The sequence below is a fragment of the Pseudophryne corroboree genome, chromosome 10 (genome assembly GCF_028390025.1).
Source record: "Pseudophryne corroboree isolate aPseCor3 chromosome 10, aPseCor3.hap2, whole genome shotgun sequence".
Taxonomy (NCBI): Eukaryota; Metazoa; Chordata; class Amphibia; order Anura; family Myobatrachidae; genus Pseudophryne; species Pseudophryne corroboree.
Genome location: NC_086453.1, coordinates 38,921,380 through 38,938,279, shown reverse-complemented (window position 1 = coordinate 38,938,279; position 16,900 = coordinate 38,921,380). Strand labels below are relative to the sequence as shown.

Below are 16,900 nucleotides of genomic sequence, written 5' to 3'. Positions count from 1 at the left end.
CGGTAGTTTACTTCAAAAAATAAATTTTGTCAGTATTGGAAGTACACAGATATATTTACTATCAAGGGACAGGGCTGTATATAATACACTGAACAGAAGTATTTATCATGTTAGGAACCTAGTAATGACTTATCACTCATATCACACATAATAGAAGACTGCTGTGTGGAATATGTATATTTATTTTGTTATTATATTTTTATTATAAATAACTAATTTTTAGTTTGTTTTTACTCATTCCATGTATGGTAAAACTACATATACCGCATATTTATATTTATTGGTAAAAGTGAGAATAGCGGTATATCGATCATGTGGTCACAGATAATATAAATATGATAGCCTCAAACAGGGACGGACTATGGCAAGAATTCGGCCCTGGCATCCTCATGCATGCACTCGGCATGTGAGCTCGCCCACTCGGTGGGGGGGGGGGGGTGCACATGCTCGGTGCACGAGGGCATTCCACAAGTCATGGGGGCCTGGACTCGTGCTACACTCCCCCCCCCCCCATTTTTATTGATCTGCACAGTACGAGCAGGGGGCGGTGGGCGTACGGACACCGCATGGGACGTGGCATGAGTCAGGAGGGTGTGGACTTGTGGCACGCACCCATTTTTGGGCGGCGGGGGGGGGGCACAACAGAGATTTGGGTAGCTGCGCTGCGCGTGGCCTTCCTGACTTCTCTGTGACCAGCTCGGCCCACCTGTCCATCTGACCCTGCCGGCCCTTGCCTCAATGTCTACAATGGGAAACAGCCCCTAAGGACTGCAAATGCAAAGTTGAAATCGATTAGCCAAAGTGAGACTCATAACCGCACTGGGCAATTCATCTCCGTGTGTTTGATCATGACATTACAGAGCAAGCAGTAAGCTGGGCCCCTGGTGTGTACTAACGTCCCTTCCATGTAAGTGGAGATGCAACTGACAATGCGTACACCTATGCATTGCCCTTACTTCTGTACACCAAGTTCCAAAACACACAAAACATGCATAAATACTCAGTGGTGCAAGTATGGTGGAATGGGCCGGTATGGCGTACCGTTAAGAAATTAGCAGCCGGTACACTGTACCATCTGACCACCTTACCGCTGCCATTAGCTACACACACTGCACTAGCTGCAGACAGTGCTGCTGAGCATAACAGGATTTCCTGCTGTATTTAGCTAGGGGTGCTGGGAGGGCGACGCCATTGTCACCATTTGGTAATGCCAACAATAGTACAAACTTGTGGATACTAGATGGCACTGACCGACAGGCCAACACATGAGATCTTAAGTCCCCCGCTCATGGTACGATGTATACAAACGGTGTAACTGATGATCCGAGGGCCGACATATTGGGCGGTCCCAACACATGGGGCGATACGGTGCATGACCACCCACTATGCTGGCCCCCCTCTCCCACATAGCGCTGCATGGGAATGTCAGCCGCATCGCCTGATCTTTTGAACATACAGAAAGACCAGGTGAAGCGACAGATGACCCCATGGTAGCGCCCAATGAACGATATCATGCATACACACGGAGCAATATAGCTTTTTTATGATTCCGTCAGCTATATCGTTCCATGTGTGGGAGGGTCTTTAGTCATGGAATACACTTAAATTATTCAAAGGCATTACATTCTCTATAAAGCTCAACCCAGGTCCAAGAAAAAACTAAGGAGTGTCTTCTATGTCTGAGGGGCCAATCTCAAGCATACAGTAATGTGATTTCTAATGCCAAGAAATAAAGAGGAATAAACAACAAACCAGATTACGGCTCTCGGGGCCCCACTATGGACTAAACACATGGGGGGAAAAAAAGGATAGCAGATGTAATTCATCCTTCTTTGCAACCTCTGTATATTAACCTGATATCAGTCCTCCATAGTCATAGAAACCAACAATATTGTTTATACAGTAGAGAACCACTTTCAAAGGACACATATGCTCATTAGTTTTCCTCAAAATATTCATCTCATGGCACATTTGGTTGTAGAATTTCTCCACTGGAATTTGTCCTTAAGAGTTCCTCATGAAATCCCCCCTATCCGTCCAAAGTCTCCTTTATAATACCTCAGCCGCTGTGCGCTATGACTTGATACCACAACCATCATCCCTGATCCATTTATTAACTATAAATACAGCAAAATGCAGAATGTGGCCTCTACAATTACAGTCCGGAGCGTCATTCAGTGGAAGATTATATCAATGGAATTTCACTCCCCCACAAATCGCCAGTTCTACCACTAACACATACACCATAGGAGCGTTTAGGGAATTTTGCGCACGTGTGGTAGCAGGAGGCCACTCACCCCTGTGAACATCGGCCCTGCGTGTGAGTAAGACTCAGTTCCAAAAACGTGATAGAAGGTTGGATTTGAACCACATCAACAAAATCCTTTCTCTCATGCTAGATACAACTGATACAACAATACAACAATATTAATATATAACGTTATACTGTACATCACCTTACATAACTTTAAAGAAAGAAATACTTACACTTTACGTCCACTTTTCGAGGGTCTGATGAGTCTGATCCCAGAGTATTGTGAGCATCACATGTATAAGATCCACTATCATATGTTGTTATTGCATTAATCTTATATATACTGTTGGTGCTATTGAAACACTGCATTCCATTCTTGTACCATATGTAAAGAGAGACCGGTGGGTTTGCAGTAGTGGAGCAATTCAGGGTTACAGTCTTTCCTTCTACTACGGACCCCTCTGTGTTGATAATTGGCTTTTTGGGAGCATCTGAAAACGTTTGTAAAGCACAATATGAATAGCTACAGAATATGGAAAGCAGCAAACATGAATACTAGAATGCTAGAAAAACAACAGTGATAGCAGCCACGTTATGTGATAGTGCTGTGTAGGCATAATGCTATTGGTTTATCCATAACTTGTATTGTTAGACCAAATCTTGACATTTTTTGGAGCATTTCCAAAATTAAATGTAAAATTATATATATATCAGTTTTGTTATTTGGTAAATATAGGAAATACATAAAAAGCAAGGCATACAGAAGCTATATTTGCCCCAGGGAGTAAATTTACTTAAGGTCAGTTGTGGTTTATTTGGTGTTTTTCTGCGTTATGGTGTCAGTTCTGGGAATTAGAGATTTACTAACAGCAATACCAATGGGAATTCACAGAGGAAACACAACTTTAGATGGCAATAGACTGCATTAGACAATATGGCCAAACATTGTATCCTTTGCTTAGGGCTTGATTCACGTTTGTATGGAATTGCAAAGAAGTGGCTGTGCAATTCGAACCGGGAGCAACATGTCCCCGTTTTGAAGAACCCCCCCTAACCATATGCTCCAATGTGTCAATCATGCATCAGCTCTCAGGGGGCTGCAAGCGACTTTGCAGGATTCGTTCTGCACATGTGATGAATCGGTCTTGCACCTGTGCAGACCCCCAAACATAACATCTGTACACAAACCATTGTGAATCAGGCCCCTAGACAGAAGTGTGTCAGGGTTGTTCGGTGACACAGTTGCATGTAATGCCTTCTACCAATAGGAAAACAATAGGAAATGATACTCAAATTTAATCAGTTTTCATTGGTGTCATGTCAGTCATACTGGCAGCGCCGTCTACAGGGGGAAATCTGGTTTTACACAGAGAAAACCACTGGGTATCGCCATCTGAAGACAACACTTAAAAACGATGCTCAGTAAATCTGGATTTTTGACCTTCTAAACTGCTGGTGAAGTCCAGCGATTTGGTTTAGAAGACAAACACGATTCTTTTGTAAATTTTCCCCCAGCTGTGAGCTGAATGTGATTTATCCCAGACTGTAGCCACTAATTGGGGAAATAAACCTTGAATCAGCGTCACCAACATTTGGATTCTAGACAAATATCTTCATCCTGCTAATCAGTAAGAACGAAGAGCTGATAAGAGTTGATGGTGGGAATGGACCAGTGGGGCGAGCAGGTTGGGGTTTTCAAATAAGGCAATTTGTACATTAATGGCCCGATTCAGAGTTGTAGGTGGAGCTTGCTGTACTGTGTATGTACCTGCACACAAAACTTTTTTGTTTGTCGGTTGTTGTATTGTATATTTCATACGCTTCTTTTTGTAGTTCCCCTTTATGGAATGCATATGAAGGTTTGGCTTATCCTAAACATTGTAGTCAATGCACTATGCCTAAAAAGGCTGCTTTGCTTTGTTTACTTCTGCACATTCCATAGAACAAATGATTCTTTGTGTATATTGTTGTATATTATTTATACTGTGTACTTTATTTCTCCACAAAGTCTTATCATATCACCACATATTGCTATCCCACCCATTGTATCCTATTGTATGTTGTGCACCCAAGATGGCTTCCTCATCTGATACTTTTACTGGTGGAATAAAAAAATCTGCAGAACTGGTTATTCTGTTTGTATATTTTACCTTTATAGTCCATATGTGGTATACAGCCACTGTAAACTACAGTATGTAGAGTGCTCAAGATGGCTGCCTCTTTTGTAAGATGGTTTCCCTGCTAATGTAGAGTGCTTTCGATCCATATTCTGAGTGCCAGCTAACAATATGGGTTTGCATGGGTGCTAGAAATAAATATAGCTCAAAGTGGAGAAACACAGTATAAAATACAGAAAACCTAACTCAATAATAAAGAAAATGATTTCCATTCTCCCTCCCATCACCCAGTGCTAAATAGCCGCATCAATAAATAATTGAAGATAGATAATCCTGTACTCACGTTGGACTTCCACGGAAACGGGTTGGGATGACGATTGACCTATATTATTTCCAGCTTGACAAGTGTACATCCCAGAGTCCTCTGCTCTAATAGATATTTCTCCCCTGATTGTATAATCTTGTTTATCATTTTTGAGCCATACAATGCTGGTTACACTTGGGTTGCTGCTTCCGACAACACAAGCAAATTTAACCTTGGTTCCTTCACGGAAAGTTTGTGAAGCTGGTTCTAGGACAATCTTCACATCCTTGGGAGGATCTAGAAGAAAGCAGTTTTTTTTATTATTCAAAAATAATCAGTGTTTTTATTTGTATGAACTCAAGTAGAATTGAAAATAAATAATAATTTTACATTTTTCCACAGTCATCCCTCAAGTCTAGGTCAACTCCTGGCCCCTAACTAAAAGTTTAAGGCCAGTCACCAAACAGCTAATCTTGCTCTGCTAAGGTGAAATGAAATGAAATGTACTGCATACAAAACAGTGCCCCAGAGTGGTAGAAAGCAATTATTTCTATATGTACTGGAAATATTCTTAAGGACACGTAAAAAAACCTGTAGTCCAATAGAGTATGATAATCAGTCCTTGTGCCAATCTTTGTTTCAATAGGAAAAGTCCATGTAATAATCAGCCATATGCTCCTAGGGGGTCATTCCGAGCTGAACGTAGCTGTCCTAAATTTAGCACAGCTACGATCAGGCATTCAGACATGCGGGGGGACGGCCAGCACAGGGCTAGTCCGCCCCGCATGTCAGTGCCGCCCCCCCCCCCCCCCGCAGAAGTGCAAAGGCATCGCACAGCGGCGATGCTTTTGCATCTCAGGAGTTACTCCCGGCCAGCGCAGCTCCTGCAGCTGGCCAGGAGAACCTCTTCGCTGCCCCGGGTCGCAGCGGCTGCGTGTGACGTCACGCTGCCGCCACGGCCCGCCCCCACAATGGTCCGGCCACGCCTGCGTTAGACGGACCGCGCCCTCTAAACGGCAGCTTAACGACGCCGTCGGGCCTTCTCCCGCCCAGCGACTGCCTCTGCCTCAGAGGCGATCGCTTGGCAACAACGGCCTTCGGCCTTCTGGCATGCGCCAGGGCACTGCGGTGCCGGCGCATGTGCAGTTCCGCGATCGGGTCGGAATGACCCCCCATATACCTCCACTTTTTTTTTCGGTAAGCAAAATGGTTCATGCAAAGAAATAACACAACACTAATTAGAATTTGTCTTTGATTAATAGGGTTTGAAAGTGGAATGGTGGAAGTTGTACACTCTTTGTGAAGATACGGATTCTCTGATCACTCAGGTAAACAGTTTAGTAAAGTGGCAAATGCCCTTTATTGTAAATATACACACACAGTACACAATAACATTAACAATTGCAAGCCAGGATGGTATCTTACTTACTAAGTCCTACTGTAGTTTAGTATTACAGATGCCTGCGATCTCCTGCTGTTACACACTGGCCGTGGTTCTGTGTCCCCTGGTCTAGGATACCAATTCACACAGCGTCCTGCGCCACAGATTCTCGCCACTGCCGGCACCGCAGTGCCTAGTCAGTGTCTGCACTTCAGAGGTACATCCACTCTCTGACCTTTTGTGCAGATCTCTCCCTCACCAGTAGAGGTCACTGCTCTTGTTATACCCTCCCCTGTCTATTCATCACACAAGCTGGTCTGTCAGGAGGTCACAGAGGAGTGGAGACGAGGTGTCTGGGCTCCTGTACACAATGGGGTGCATAGGATCAGATTACCTGCAGCTCCACTTAACCTCATACTTGCCTACCCTCCCACATTCAGCGAGAGGCTCCCGTTTTTAACCGAGCCTCCCGCTGCCCCGCAAATCTTCCGCGTTCTCTCGTTTTTTCAGATGTACTTATGTCAATGTAGACTGCGCATGCGCCAGTACTAAAGCACCGGGGGCAGAGCCAGCACAAGTGACGAGTCGGCCATGAGTGACAGTATGCAGCCAGGTGGGAGGCGGGGCTGTACCCATTGATTATCAAGACCAAAGTAGCGGTGCGCTAAGGAGCGGGTACAGGTGGGGGCTGGTCTCTGGTGTGTGACAGCGCTGCTGGTACATGAGGGGGCATGGCTTCTTGTAGCTGTCTGTGAGCTGGAGTGATGGAGAGAGGCTGGAGGAGGAGACCGGTGGTGGGGGGAGCAGCGGAGGGCAGAATGGCAGAGCTGTTCTCGGCTGCTAGAGAGGGAAGGCTTACCCTTTAACGACTGACATCGGTCAGAGTGAGCCCCTGGGAGTCAGGTAAGGGAGCTAATAGGGGAATGGCTTCCCCTGGTCACTTGGTGCTACAGGCACATAGGGTATGGTGACCTATGGAACACATGCTGTCTGTGCAGCGGGTGCAGGTGAGGTGTCGTGTTTCCTGGGCTGACCCCTCCATGCCCTGTGTCCTGTTGCTGCATGCCCAGCGACACCCCTGGCATTTGTGGGCATGCATGTCAGCATTGGTGCAAATTGCTGTTTTACACCCACTGTCCCCTGGTGTCCCATTTGTCCTTCTGTCAGCTGCTCTGCTTTTTCAAATTCCCTGTGTATTATTATTATTATTATTATTCATAAGGGGTCACCCTTATGTTGTGTTATTTAAATGCTGGCCACTGCCGAGTTGTGGCGTAGCGGGGGCTGCCCAGCAGTGCACACGGGAGAGACTGAGCAGAAATGTGCGCGGGCGGAGGCGGCAGTGTCAGCAGTGGCAACAGCAGCAGCGGTGACCTCTTTACCCCCAATGGTGAGTGTTCTGTAAAATGTAAGGAAATTAGATTAAACCAAGCGGCATCATGGATGGGATGCATGGTGGCTGGGTAGGGCAGGGTGTTGCAGGGGAAAGGAAACAAACTGTGGGGGTAAATGAGATCTGATCGCTGCTGAGTATTTCCGCTATCAGTGTTAGACTGTGCATGCGTATACACTGCAATGCGCACGTACATCGCCTAACAACGACAGGCATCGCTGAACATCATCAGGATGGTGCGTAAATTACGATCACACAGGCGTTCAGAAGGTGGTTGAAAGGAGAAAGCTGTTTGTGGGTGGTAACTGACCATTTACAGGGAGTGTACGGAAAAACGCAGGCGTGTCCAAGCGTTTTCAGGGAGGGTGTGTGACGTCAGCTTCGGACCCGATCAGCCTGTTCTCATCACACTGTAGGAGTAAGTACTGACCTGCGCATACAGCACATACATAGAGACTGCATACAGTGGATTTTTGCAGCTCGGCATACACATGGGATCACGCACTTGCACGGCGAATGTACACTCCCCTTGGGAGGCGACTGTCTGAATGCAGGACAGCAAAGTTGGCATCCCAGCGATCAGGTCTGAAGTACCCCCTATGTAGGGTTGGTACAGAGTGTGATATAATAGGTATATTTTGAGGGGTGGTCTTCAGTATGCTGGCTGTCGGGATCCCGGCGCACAGTATACCGGCACCGGAATCCTGACAGCCGGCATACCGACACTTTTTCTCCCTCTTGGCGGTCCACGACCCCCCTGGAGGGAGAATAAATAGCATAGCGCGCCACCATGCCCGCAGCGTGGCGAGCGCAACGAGCCTGCAAGGAGCTCATTTGCACTCACCCAGCTGTCGGCATACCCTACTACACCCTATTTTGAGCAAGGGGGATTGGTATATGATTCCAGGGGACGGGGTCACAATACTGACGCTGGCCTCCTGATAGTCACGATACTGACAGGGTTGAGGTAAGTATTCAAACTCCCACCCAACCTCCCTCCTTATTGCCTAACCCGAACCGTGCCTAAACCTGACACCCACATTCCGCAGCCTTACCCTAATCATCCCCCCTTATTGCCTAAACCTACCCCCCCCCGTGGTGCTTAATCCTAACCCCCCTCCCCGCAGCCTAACCCTAACGTTCCCCCCTGCAGCCTCATCCAAACCCCCCCCCCCCCCCCAGGTGGCACTTTAACCTAACCCTCTCTGCGTGATGTAATAGGTATATAGTGGATAGGGTACATATGGTGATGTAATAGGTATATAGTGGATAGGGTACATATGGTGATATAATAGGTATATAGTGGATAGCGTATGCAGGGTGATATAATATGTTTATAGCAAGTAGGGTATGCAGGGTGCTATGAACGCTAATCACTGTGTCACTGTGTGCATACTATATCACCTTCTGTGGTATGCTGCTCTTCGTACTATCATTTTCACCTAACACTGCGGGAAACACTCTTGAGTGGAAATAGATACGCCCAAAGGCGCTCCTACAATCTCCCTGAAACTACTTTTCAAAAGTACGCAAGTATGCTTAACCTACTCATCCTAATCACATCTGATTGTACAGCTAGGGGACTTACATTACAATGAACTGATTTAACTATGTTACTAACACTCTGGCATACACATAGGTGTGCGCAGGGGGGGTGCCTGGTGCGCACAGGCACCCCCTAATGTCTGGCACCCCGATCTCACATGGCTGATACAATGATCTCAAGCAAGCTGATTACTGTCCCCTCTGCGCTGCACCCTGTCAGGACTGCATTACTGACCGGACGCCCGGGTTAATCAAGGATGCCACTGCCACCGGCTTTCAAACTCCCAGCTCCACCTACATGTACAAAAACATGCTCGCAAGCCCCCCTGCCACACCCGCCACATGCCCACCTCTCTCCTTCTATGCTATGCCAACGTCAGCCACTGATGAGGAGCAGCATGCAGCCAGCATTCCTCTTAGGAAGACAAATTCAATACTGGCAGGCGGCCGGCAGCAGCATTGACACGTCACTCGTTTTTCCAGCAGCAGCAGTACTAGTCTACGACTGTCAGTGTCAGTGAGTGACTGACTTGTAAGTAAGCTGCTGCAGCTTGCAGGGGAAAGAGTGGGGAGCCAGACCAGGCTGAGGAGGAGCAGTGTAATTGCAGTGAGTGCCATCAGAGGTGTTTGTTTGGTGCACACCACAACATCTGACAATGTATCAGCTTTATTAGGATTGGTACAATGGTGGATATTTTATATTGCGTCGACCGTCAATAGATGGTGCTAGACACGCCCAAAAGGTGGTGCTAGACACACCCCTCCGATGGTGCACCCCCTAATAAAATGTGCTGCGCACGCCTATGGGCATACAATTACACACCTTGAACACAGTATAACCAAATAACCTGCATATTTTTAATATAACAGATAAAACATAACAGTACAATATAATAACAACACAATACAATACAATATTGCCTAGCATAAAACTAATAACATATCGGCAATTAGAGGAGTCCATGTTTAGGACCAGGGCTAGGAAAGTAACCGCACGTATTTCACCACTGTGCGACACGACGCGCCGGCTGTGTCGTCACACTCTTCACCAAGGGAACCACCCGAATGTTGTGATGGCACTGGCATATCTATAATGGGTGCAGAATGTGTGGTGGACATGGGGTGCCCACACTGCACACACTGCTCCCATTTTTTTAATACTCACTCCTCCGGAGTCCTGCGCCGACATCACCACCACCTTTAAAACCCTGTGTAAATGGTGCAGCGGACATTTTCACGGAGTTCTGCATATTCGCAGTAGAGAAATCACTGGGAAAATGGCCACTGCGCCATTTTTACGGAGATCTGCACATGCTCAGAAGAGTCTGGCACCTCTAGTGCTCAGACTCTGCAGCTCTCTCGGCAGAGAGGAGGGGGCCCGAATGGACATGGCCTCCTCCTCACTTAAAGCGCCCCTGTGTGAGGGGTTCTATTTAAATCACCAAACACTCCACTATATTACCACCGTGGGGCACTGTTTGAATATAAAATTCACATATTATGTACTAAAACATTTATAATGGGAACCTCTAACAACAGCTGCTTTTCACAAATACCCAACTCCCTTGCAATGTGAATATACATACATAACATGTATATATACAAGCAATACAACAAATCAAAAGAATCCCTTATTTCTTGGTAATAAACTGTTACTATCCATAGGTAAATCACTTGAAACTATTGTATCTTTAATTGTAAGGGCCTGTCTATAACTAAATTAAGGTTTAGCTGGCAAAATTTTACATGAAGTGTCATCTTGAAAAAAAAAATTCCACTTGTCACTCACTATTCTTTCGACCTTTTTATATTATTTATTGAAACCTGTACAGAAGGCCATCTCAAAATTAATGCTTCAATTTATTATTTTTTATCTCAATAGTAAGGTCTAAATTATTGACCTTGACTGAACTACTAATAAAGGAGAATTTAATGTTTAGGGAATTTAAAATCAGATGCTCACAAAAACTCTCCAATGTGGACTCATGGGTGGTCATTCCGAGTTGATCGCTCGCTAGCAGTTTGTAGCAGCCGTGCAAACGCTATGCCACCGCCCACTGGGAGTGTATTTTAGGTTAGCAGAAGTACGAACGGATGTATCGCAGAGCGGCTACAAAGTTTTTTGTGCAGTTTTTCGTGCAGCTCAAAACCTACTCAGCGCTTGCGATCACTGCAGACTGTTTAGTAACTGTTTTGACGTCACAAACCCGCCCTGCGTTCTCCCAGCCACGCCTGCATTTTTCCTGGCACGCCTGCATTTTTCCGAACACTCCCTGAAAATGGTCAGTTGACACACAGAAACGCCCACTTCATGTCAATCACTCTGCGGCCACCAGTGCGACTGAAATGATTCGCTAGACCCTGTGCAAAACCACATCGTTTGTTGCGCCCGTACAATGTGTGTGCACATTGTGCCGCATACGCATGCGCAAAACTGCAGATTTTTAGCCTGATCGCTGCGCTGCGAACAAATGCAGCTAGCGATCGACTCGGAATGACCACCATTGCCACTCTAAATAAATAGAACATTGTCAATGTATCTCCACCGTGTACCATGCTCGCACCCCAGTCATGCCCAGCCAACACATGTGTCTCCTCCCACCTCGACATAAAGAGGTTTGCATAGTTGGGTGCGAACTTTGTACCCATTGTAGTTCCAATGTTCTGTTTATAGAATGATCCATCAAAATTAAAATAATTGTTTTGGAGGACAAATGTAATGCCCTCCAATAAAATCTGACATAATGTAACATTTAAATCTGTCTTATCCAATGCATTTTTGACAGTCTCTATACCAGTGATGGCTAACCTTGACACGCCAGCTGTTGTCGAACTACACATCACAGCATGCCCTGCTACAGTTTTGCTATTTGGCCATGCTAAAACTGATGCAGGGCATGCTGGGATGTGTAGTTCAACAACAGCTGGAGTGTCAAGGTTAGCCATCACTGCTCTATACGATCATTATGTGAAATAATAGTATAGAGGGTTGAAACATTCCCTGTCACAAGAATAAAATCACTTTCCCATTGACAGTCTCCAATTTATTAAGGGCGTCCTTAGTGTCTATGAGGTGGGATTGTTCTCTACAAAGTAGTGGTTGGAGATAGTGGTCAATATATGCCAATAAATTTGCCATAATTGCATTTGTCCCTGCGACAATAGGACATCTAAGGAGGGGGAAAGGAGATAGAGGACTGTATTGAATATTCCTCAGTGATGAGGAAATTCTTTACCTCATTTGATATAAGCCCTAAATCTACATATTTTTGTATTATTGTTTGTTTTCAAAGAGGATACTATGGTTCAAGATGATAATACTACTACTACTACTACTACTACTACTACTACTACTACTACTACTACTACTACTAATAATAATAATAATAATACAGTTTATTGTCATCCAACAAAACAAAAACATGATTTGTTAAACAAAATTACAAGTACCGCACTATTGCGCTAAAAATGACCAAGTAGTAAGAAAGCATACAGAGCAGATTCTCAAACATATTTAGATTAAATAATATTGATTTAAAATGAGAATAGCTGAAGGCAAAAAACTGTCATGCAGTCGCTTGGTGCGTGACATCAGTTCTCGACTCTAAACCTTTTGTTTGATGGTAGTTTTTTAAGCATCCTACCATGTGGATGACCAGAGTCACACATAATGCCTCATGCTCTTTTTAAAACCCTGCTTTTATAAAGCTCATGAATGCTAGGCAACTGTACCCCAACAATTTTACCTGCAGTTTTAACTAGAGATGAGCGGGTTCTGTTCCTCGGAATCCGAACCCCCCCCGAACTTCACCTATTTTACACGGTTCCGAGGCAACCTCGGATCCTCCTGCCTTGCTCGGTTAACCAGAACGCACCCGAACGTCATCATCCCGCTGTCGGATTCTCGCGAGATTCATATTCTATATAAGGAGCCGCGCGTCGCTGCCATTTTCACTCGTGCTTTGGAGATTGAACGGAGAGGATGTGGCTGCGTTCTCTCCCTGAAAAGCTCCGTAATCTGTGCTCAGTGTGCTGAAAATATCTGTGCTCAGTGTGCTGCAAATAATCTGTGCTCAGTGTGCTGAAAATATCTACGTTCTCTGCCTGAAAACGCTCCATATCTGTGCTCAGTGTGCTGCAAATATCTGATCAGTGTGCTGCATTGCGGGGACTGGGGACCACCAGTATATAATATATACTATTCTATAGCTTCTATACTGCTTGTCAGGACACATGGTCACAGTTACACCGCTCTGTACTGATATATATATACACTGTAGAGATGTGCACCGGAAATTTTTCGGGTTTTGTGTTTTGGTTTTGGATTCGGTTCCGCGGCCATGTTTTGGATTCGGACGCGTTTTGGCAAAACCTCCCTGAAAATTTTTTGTCGGATTCGGGTGTGTTTTGGATTCGGGTGTTTTTTTACAAAAAACCCTCAAAAACAGCTTACATCATAGAATTTGGGGGTCATTTTGATCCCATAGTATTATTAACCTCAATAACCATAATTTACACTCATTTTCAGTCTATTCTGAACACCTCACACCTCACAATATTATTTTTAGTCCTAAAATTTGCACAGAGGTCGCTGGATGGCTAAGCTAAGCGACCCAAGTGGCCGACACAAACACCTGGCCCATCTAGGAGTGGCACTGCAGTGTTAGACAGGATGGCACTTCAAAAAATAGTCCCCAAACAGCACATGATGCAAAGAAAAATGAAATAAAAAAGAGGTGCAAGATGGAATTGTCCTTGGGCCCTCCCACCCACCCTTATGTTGTATAAACAGGACATACACACTTTAACGAACCCATCATTTCAGCTACAGGGTCTGCCACATGACTGTGACTGAAATGACTGATTGGTTTGGGCCCCCACCAAAAAAGAAGCAATCAATCTCTCCTTGCACAAACTGGCTCTACAGAGGCAAGATGTCCACCTCATCATCATCCTCCGATTCCTCACCCCTTTCACTGTGTACATCCCCCTTCTCACAGATTATTAATTCGACCCCACTGGAATCCACCATCTCAGATCCCTGTGTACTTTCTGGAGGCAATTGCTGGTAAATGTCTCCACGGAGGAATTGATTATAATTAATTTTGATGAACATCATCTTCTCCACATTTTCTGGAAGTAACCTCGTACGCCGATTGCTGACAAGGTGAGCAGCTGCACTAAACACTCTTTCGGAGAACACACTGGAGGGAGGGCAACTTAGGTAGAATAAAGCCAGTTTGTGCAAGGGCCTCCAAATTGCCTCTTTTAAATGCCAGTATACGTACGGACTGTCTGACGTGCCTACTTGGATGTGGTCACTCATATAATCCTTCACCATTCTTTCAATGGTGACAGAATCATATGCAGTGACAGTAGACGACATGTCAGTAATCGTTGGCAGGTCCTTCAGTCCGGACCAGATGTCAGCACTAGAGATGAGCGGGTTCGGTTTCTTTGAATCCGAACCCGCACGAACTTCACTTTTTTTTTCACGGGTCCGAGCGACTCGGATCTTCCCGCCTTGCTCGGTTAACCCGAGCGCGCCCGAACGTCATCATGACGCTGTCGGATTCTCGCGAGACTCGGATTCTATATAAGGAGCCGCGCGTCGCCGCCATTTTCACACGTGCATTGAGATTGATAGGGAGAGGACGTGGCTGGCGTCCTCTCCATTAGAATAGATTAGAAGAGAGAGAGAGAGAGAGAGATTGTGCAGACAGAGTTTACCACAGTGACCAGTGCAGTTGTTGTTAAGTTAACTTTTATTTAATATATCCGTTCTCTGCTATATCCGTTCTCTGCCTGAAAAAAACGATACACAGCAGTCACACAGTGTGACTCAGTCTGTGTGCACTCAGCTCAGCCCAGTGTGCTGCACATCAATGTATAAAAGCTTATAATAATTGTGGGGGAGACTGGGGAGCACTGCAGGTTGTTATAGCAGGAGCCAGGAGTACATAATATTATATTAATTTAAAATTAAACAGTGCACACTTTTGCTGCAGGAGTGCCACTGCCAGTGTGACTAGTGGTGACCAGTGCCTGACCACCAGTATAGTAGTATATTGTTGTATACTATCTCTTTATCAACCAGTCTATATTAGCAGCAGACACAGTACAGTGCGGTAGTTCACGGCTGTGGCTACCTCTGTGTCGGCAGTCGGCACTCGGCAGGCAGTCCGTCCATCCATAATTGTATAATTATATACCACCTAACCGTGGTATTTTTTTTTCTTTCTTTATACCGTCGTCATAGTCATACTAGTTGTTACGAGTATACTACTATCTCTTTATCAACCAGTGTACAGTGCGGTAGTTCACGGCTGTGGCTACCTCTGTGTCGGCAGTCGGCAGGCAGTCCGTCCATCCATAATTGTATTATTATAATATATACCACCTAACCGTGGTTTTTTTTTCATTCTTTATACCGTCATAGTGTCATACTAGTTGTTACGAGTATACTACTATCTCTTTATCAACCAGTGTACAGTGCGGTAGTTCACGGCTGTGGCTACCTCTGTGTCGGCAGTCGGCAGGCAGTCCGTCCATCCATAATTGTATTATAATATATACCACCTAACCGTGGTTTTTTTTCCATTCTTTATACCGTCATAGTGTCATACTAGTTGTTACGAGTATACTACTATCTCTTTATCAACCAGTGTACAGTGCGGTAGTTCACGGCTGTGGCTACCTCTGTGTCGGCAGTCGGCAGGCAGTCCGTCCATCCATAATTGTATTATAATATATACCACCTAACCGTGGTTTTTTTTTCATTCTTTATACCGTCATAGTCAGTCATACTAGTTGTTACGAGTATACTACTATCTCTTTATCAACCAGTGTACAGTGCGGTAGTTCACGGCTGTGGCTACCTCTGTGTCGGCACTCGGCAGGCAGTCCGTCCATCCATAATTGTATTATAATATATACCACCTAACCGTGGTTTTTTTTTCATTCTTTATACCGTCATAGTGTCATACTAGTTGTTACGAGTATACTACTATCTCTTTATCAACCAGTGTACAGTGCGGTAGTTCACGGCTGTGGCTACCTCTGTGTCGGCAGTCGGCAGGCAGTCCGTCCATCCATAATTGTATTATAATATATACCACCTAACCGTGGTTTTTTTTTCATTCTTTATACCGTCATAGTCAGTCATACTAGTTGTTACGAGTATACTACTATCTCTTTATCAACCAGTGTACAGTGCGGTAGTTCACGGCTGTGGCTACCTCTGTGTCGGAACTCGGCAGGCAGTCCGTCCATCCATAATTGTATTATAATATATACCACCTAACCGTGGTTTTTTTTTCATTCTTTATACCGTCATAGTCAGTCATACTAGTTGTTACGAGTATACTACTATCTCTTTATCAACCAGTGTACAGTGCGGTAGTTCACGGCTGTGGCTACCTCTGTGTCGGAACTCGGCAGGCAGTCCGTCCATCCATAATTGTATTACAATATATACCACCTAACCGTGTTTTTTTTTTCATTCTTTATACCGTCATAGTGTCATACTAGTTGTTACGAGTATACTACTATCTCTTTATCAACCAGTGTACAGTGCGGTAGTTCACGGCTGTGGCTACCTCTGTGTCGGCACTCGGCAGGCAGTCCGTCCATCCATAATTGTATTACAATATATACCACCTAACCGTGGTTTTTTTATACCACCTAACCGTGGCAGTCCGTCCATAATTGTATACTAGTATCCAATCCATCCATCTCCATTGTTTACCTGAGGTGCCTTTTAGTTCTGCCTATAAAATATGGAGAACAAAAAAGTTGAGGTTCCAAAATTAGGGAAAGATCAAGATCCACTTCCACCTCGTGCTGAAGCTGCTGCCACTAGTCATGGCCGAGACGATGAAATGCCAGCAACGTCGTCTGCCAAGGC

At 45.1% G+C, this 16,900-nt stretch overlaps 1 protein-coding gene across 4 annotated transcripts in view; it reads right to left on the bottom strand.

Annotated features, from left to right (window-relative positions):
* Positions 1-16,900, bottom strand: part of CD22 (CD22 molecule) — a 182,523-nt gene that overhangs the window by 30,796 nt on the left and 134,827 nt on the right. For all 4 annotated transcript variants that reach the window (XM_063942307.1, XM_063942308.1, XM_063942305.1 and 1 more), the window contains 2 exons: positions 4,715-4,972; positions 2,488-2,745 (listed from right to left, as the gene is read on the bottom strand). In XM_063942307.1, coding sequence (XP_063798377.1) covers positions 2,488-2,745; positions 4,715-4,972 — 516 coding nt within the window. The remainder of the gene's footprint in view (positions 1-2,487; positions 2,746-4,714; positions 4,973-16,900) is intronic.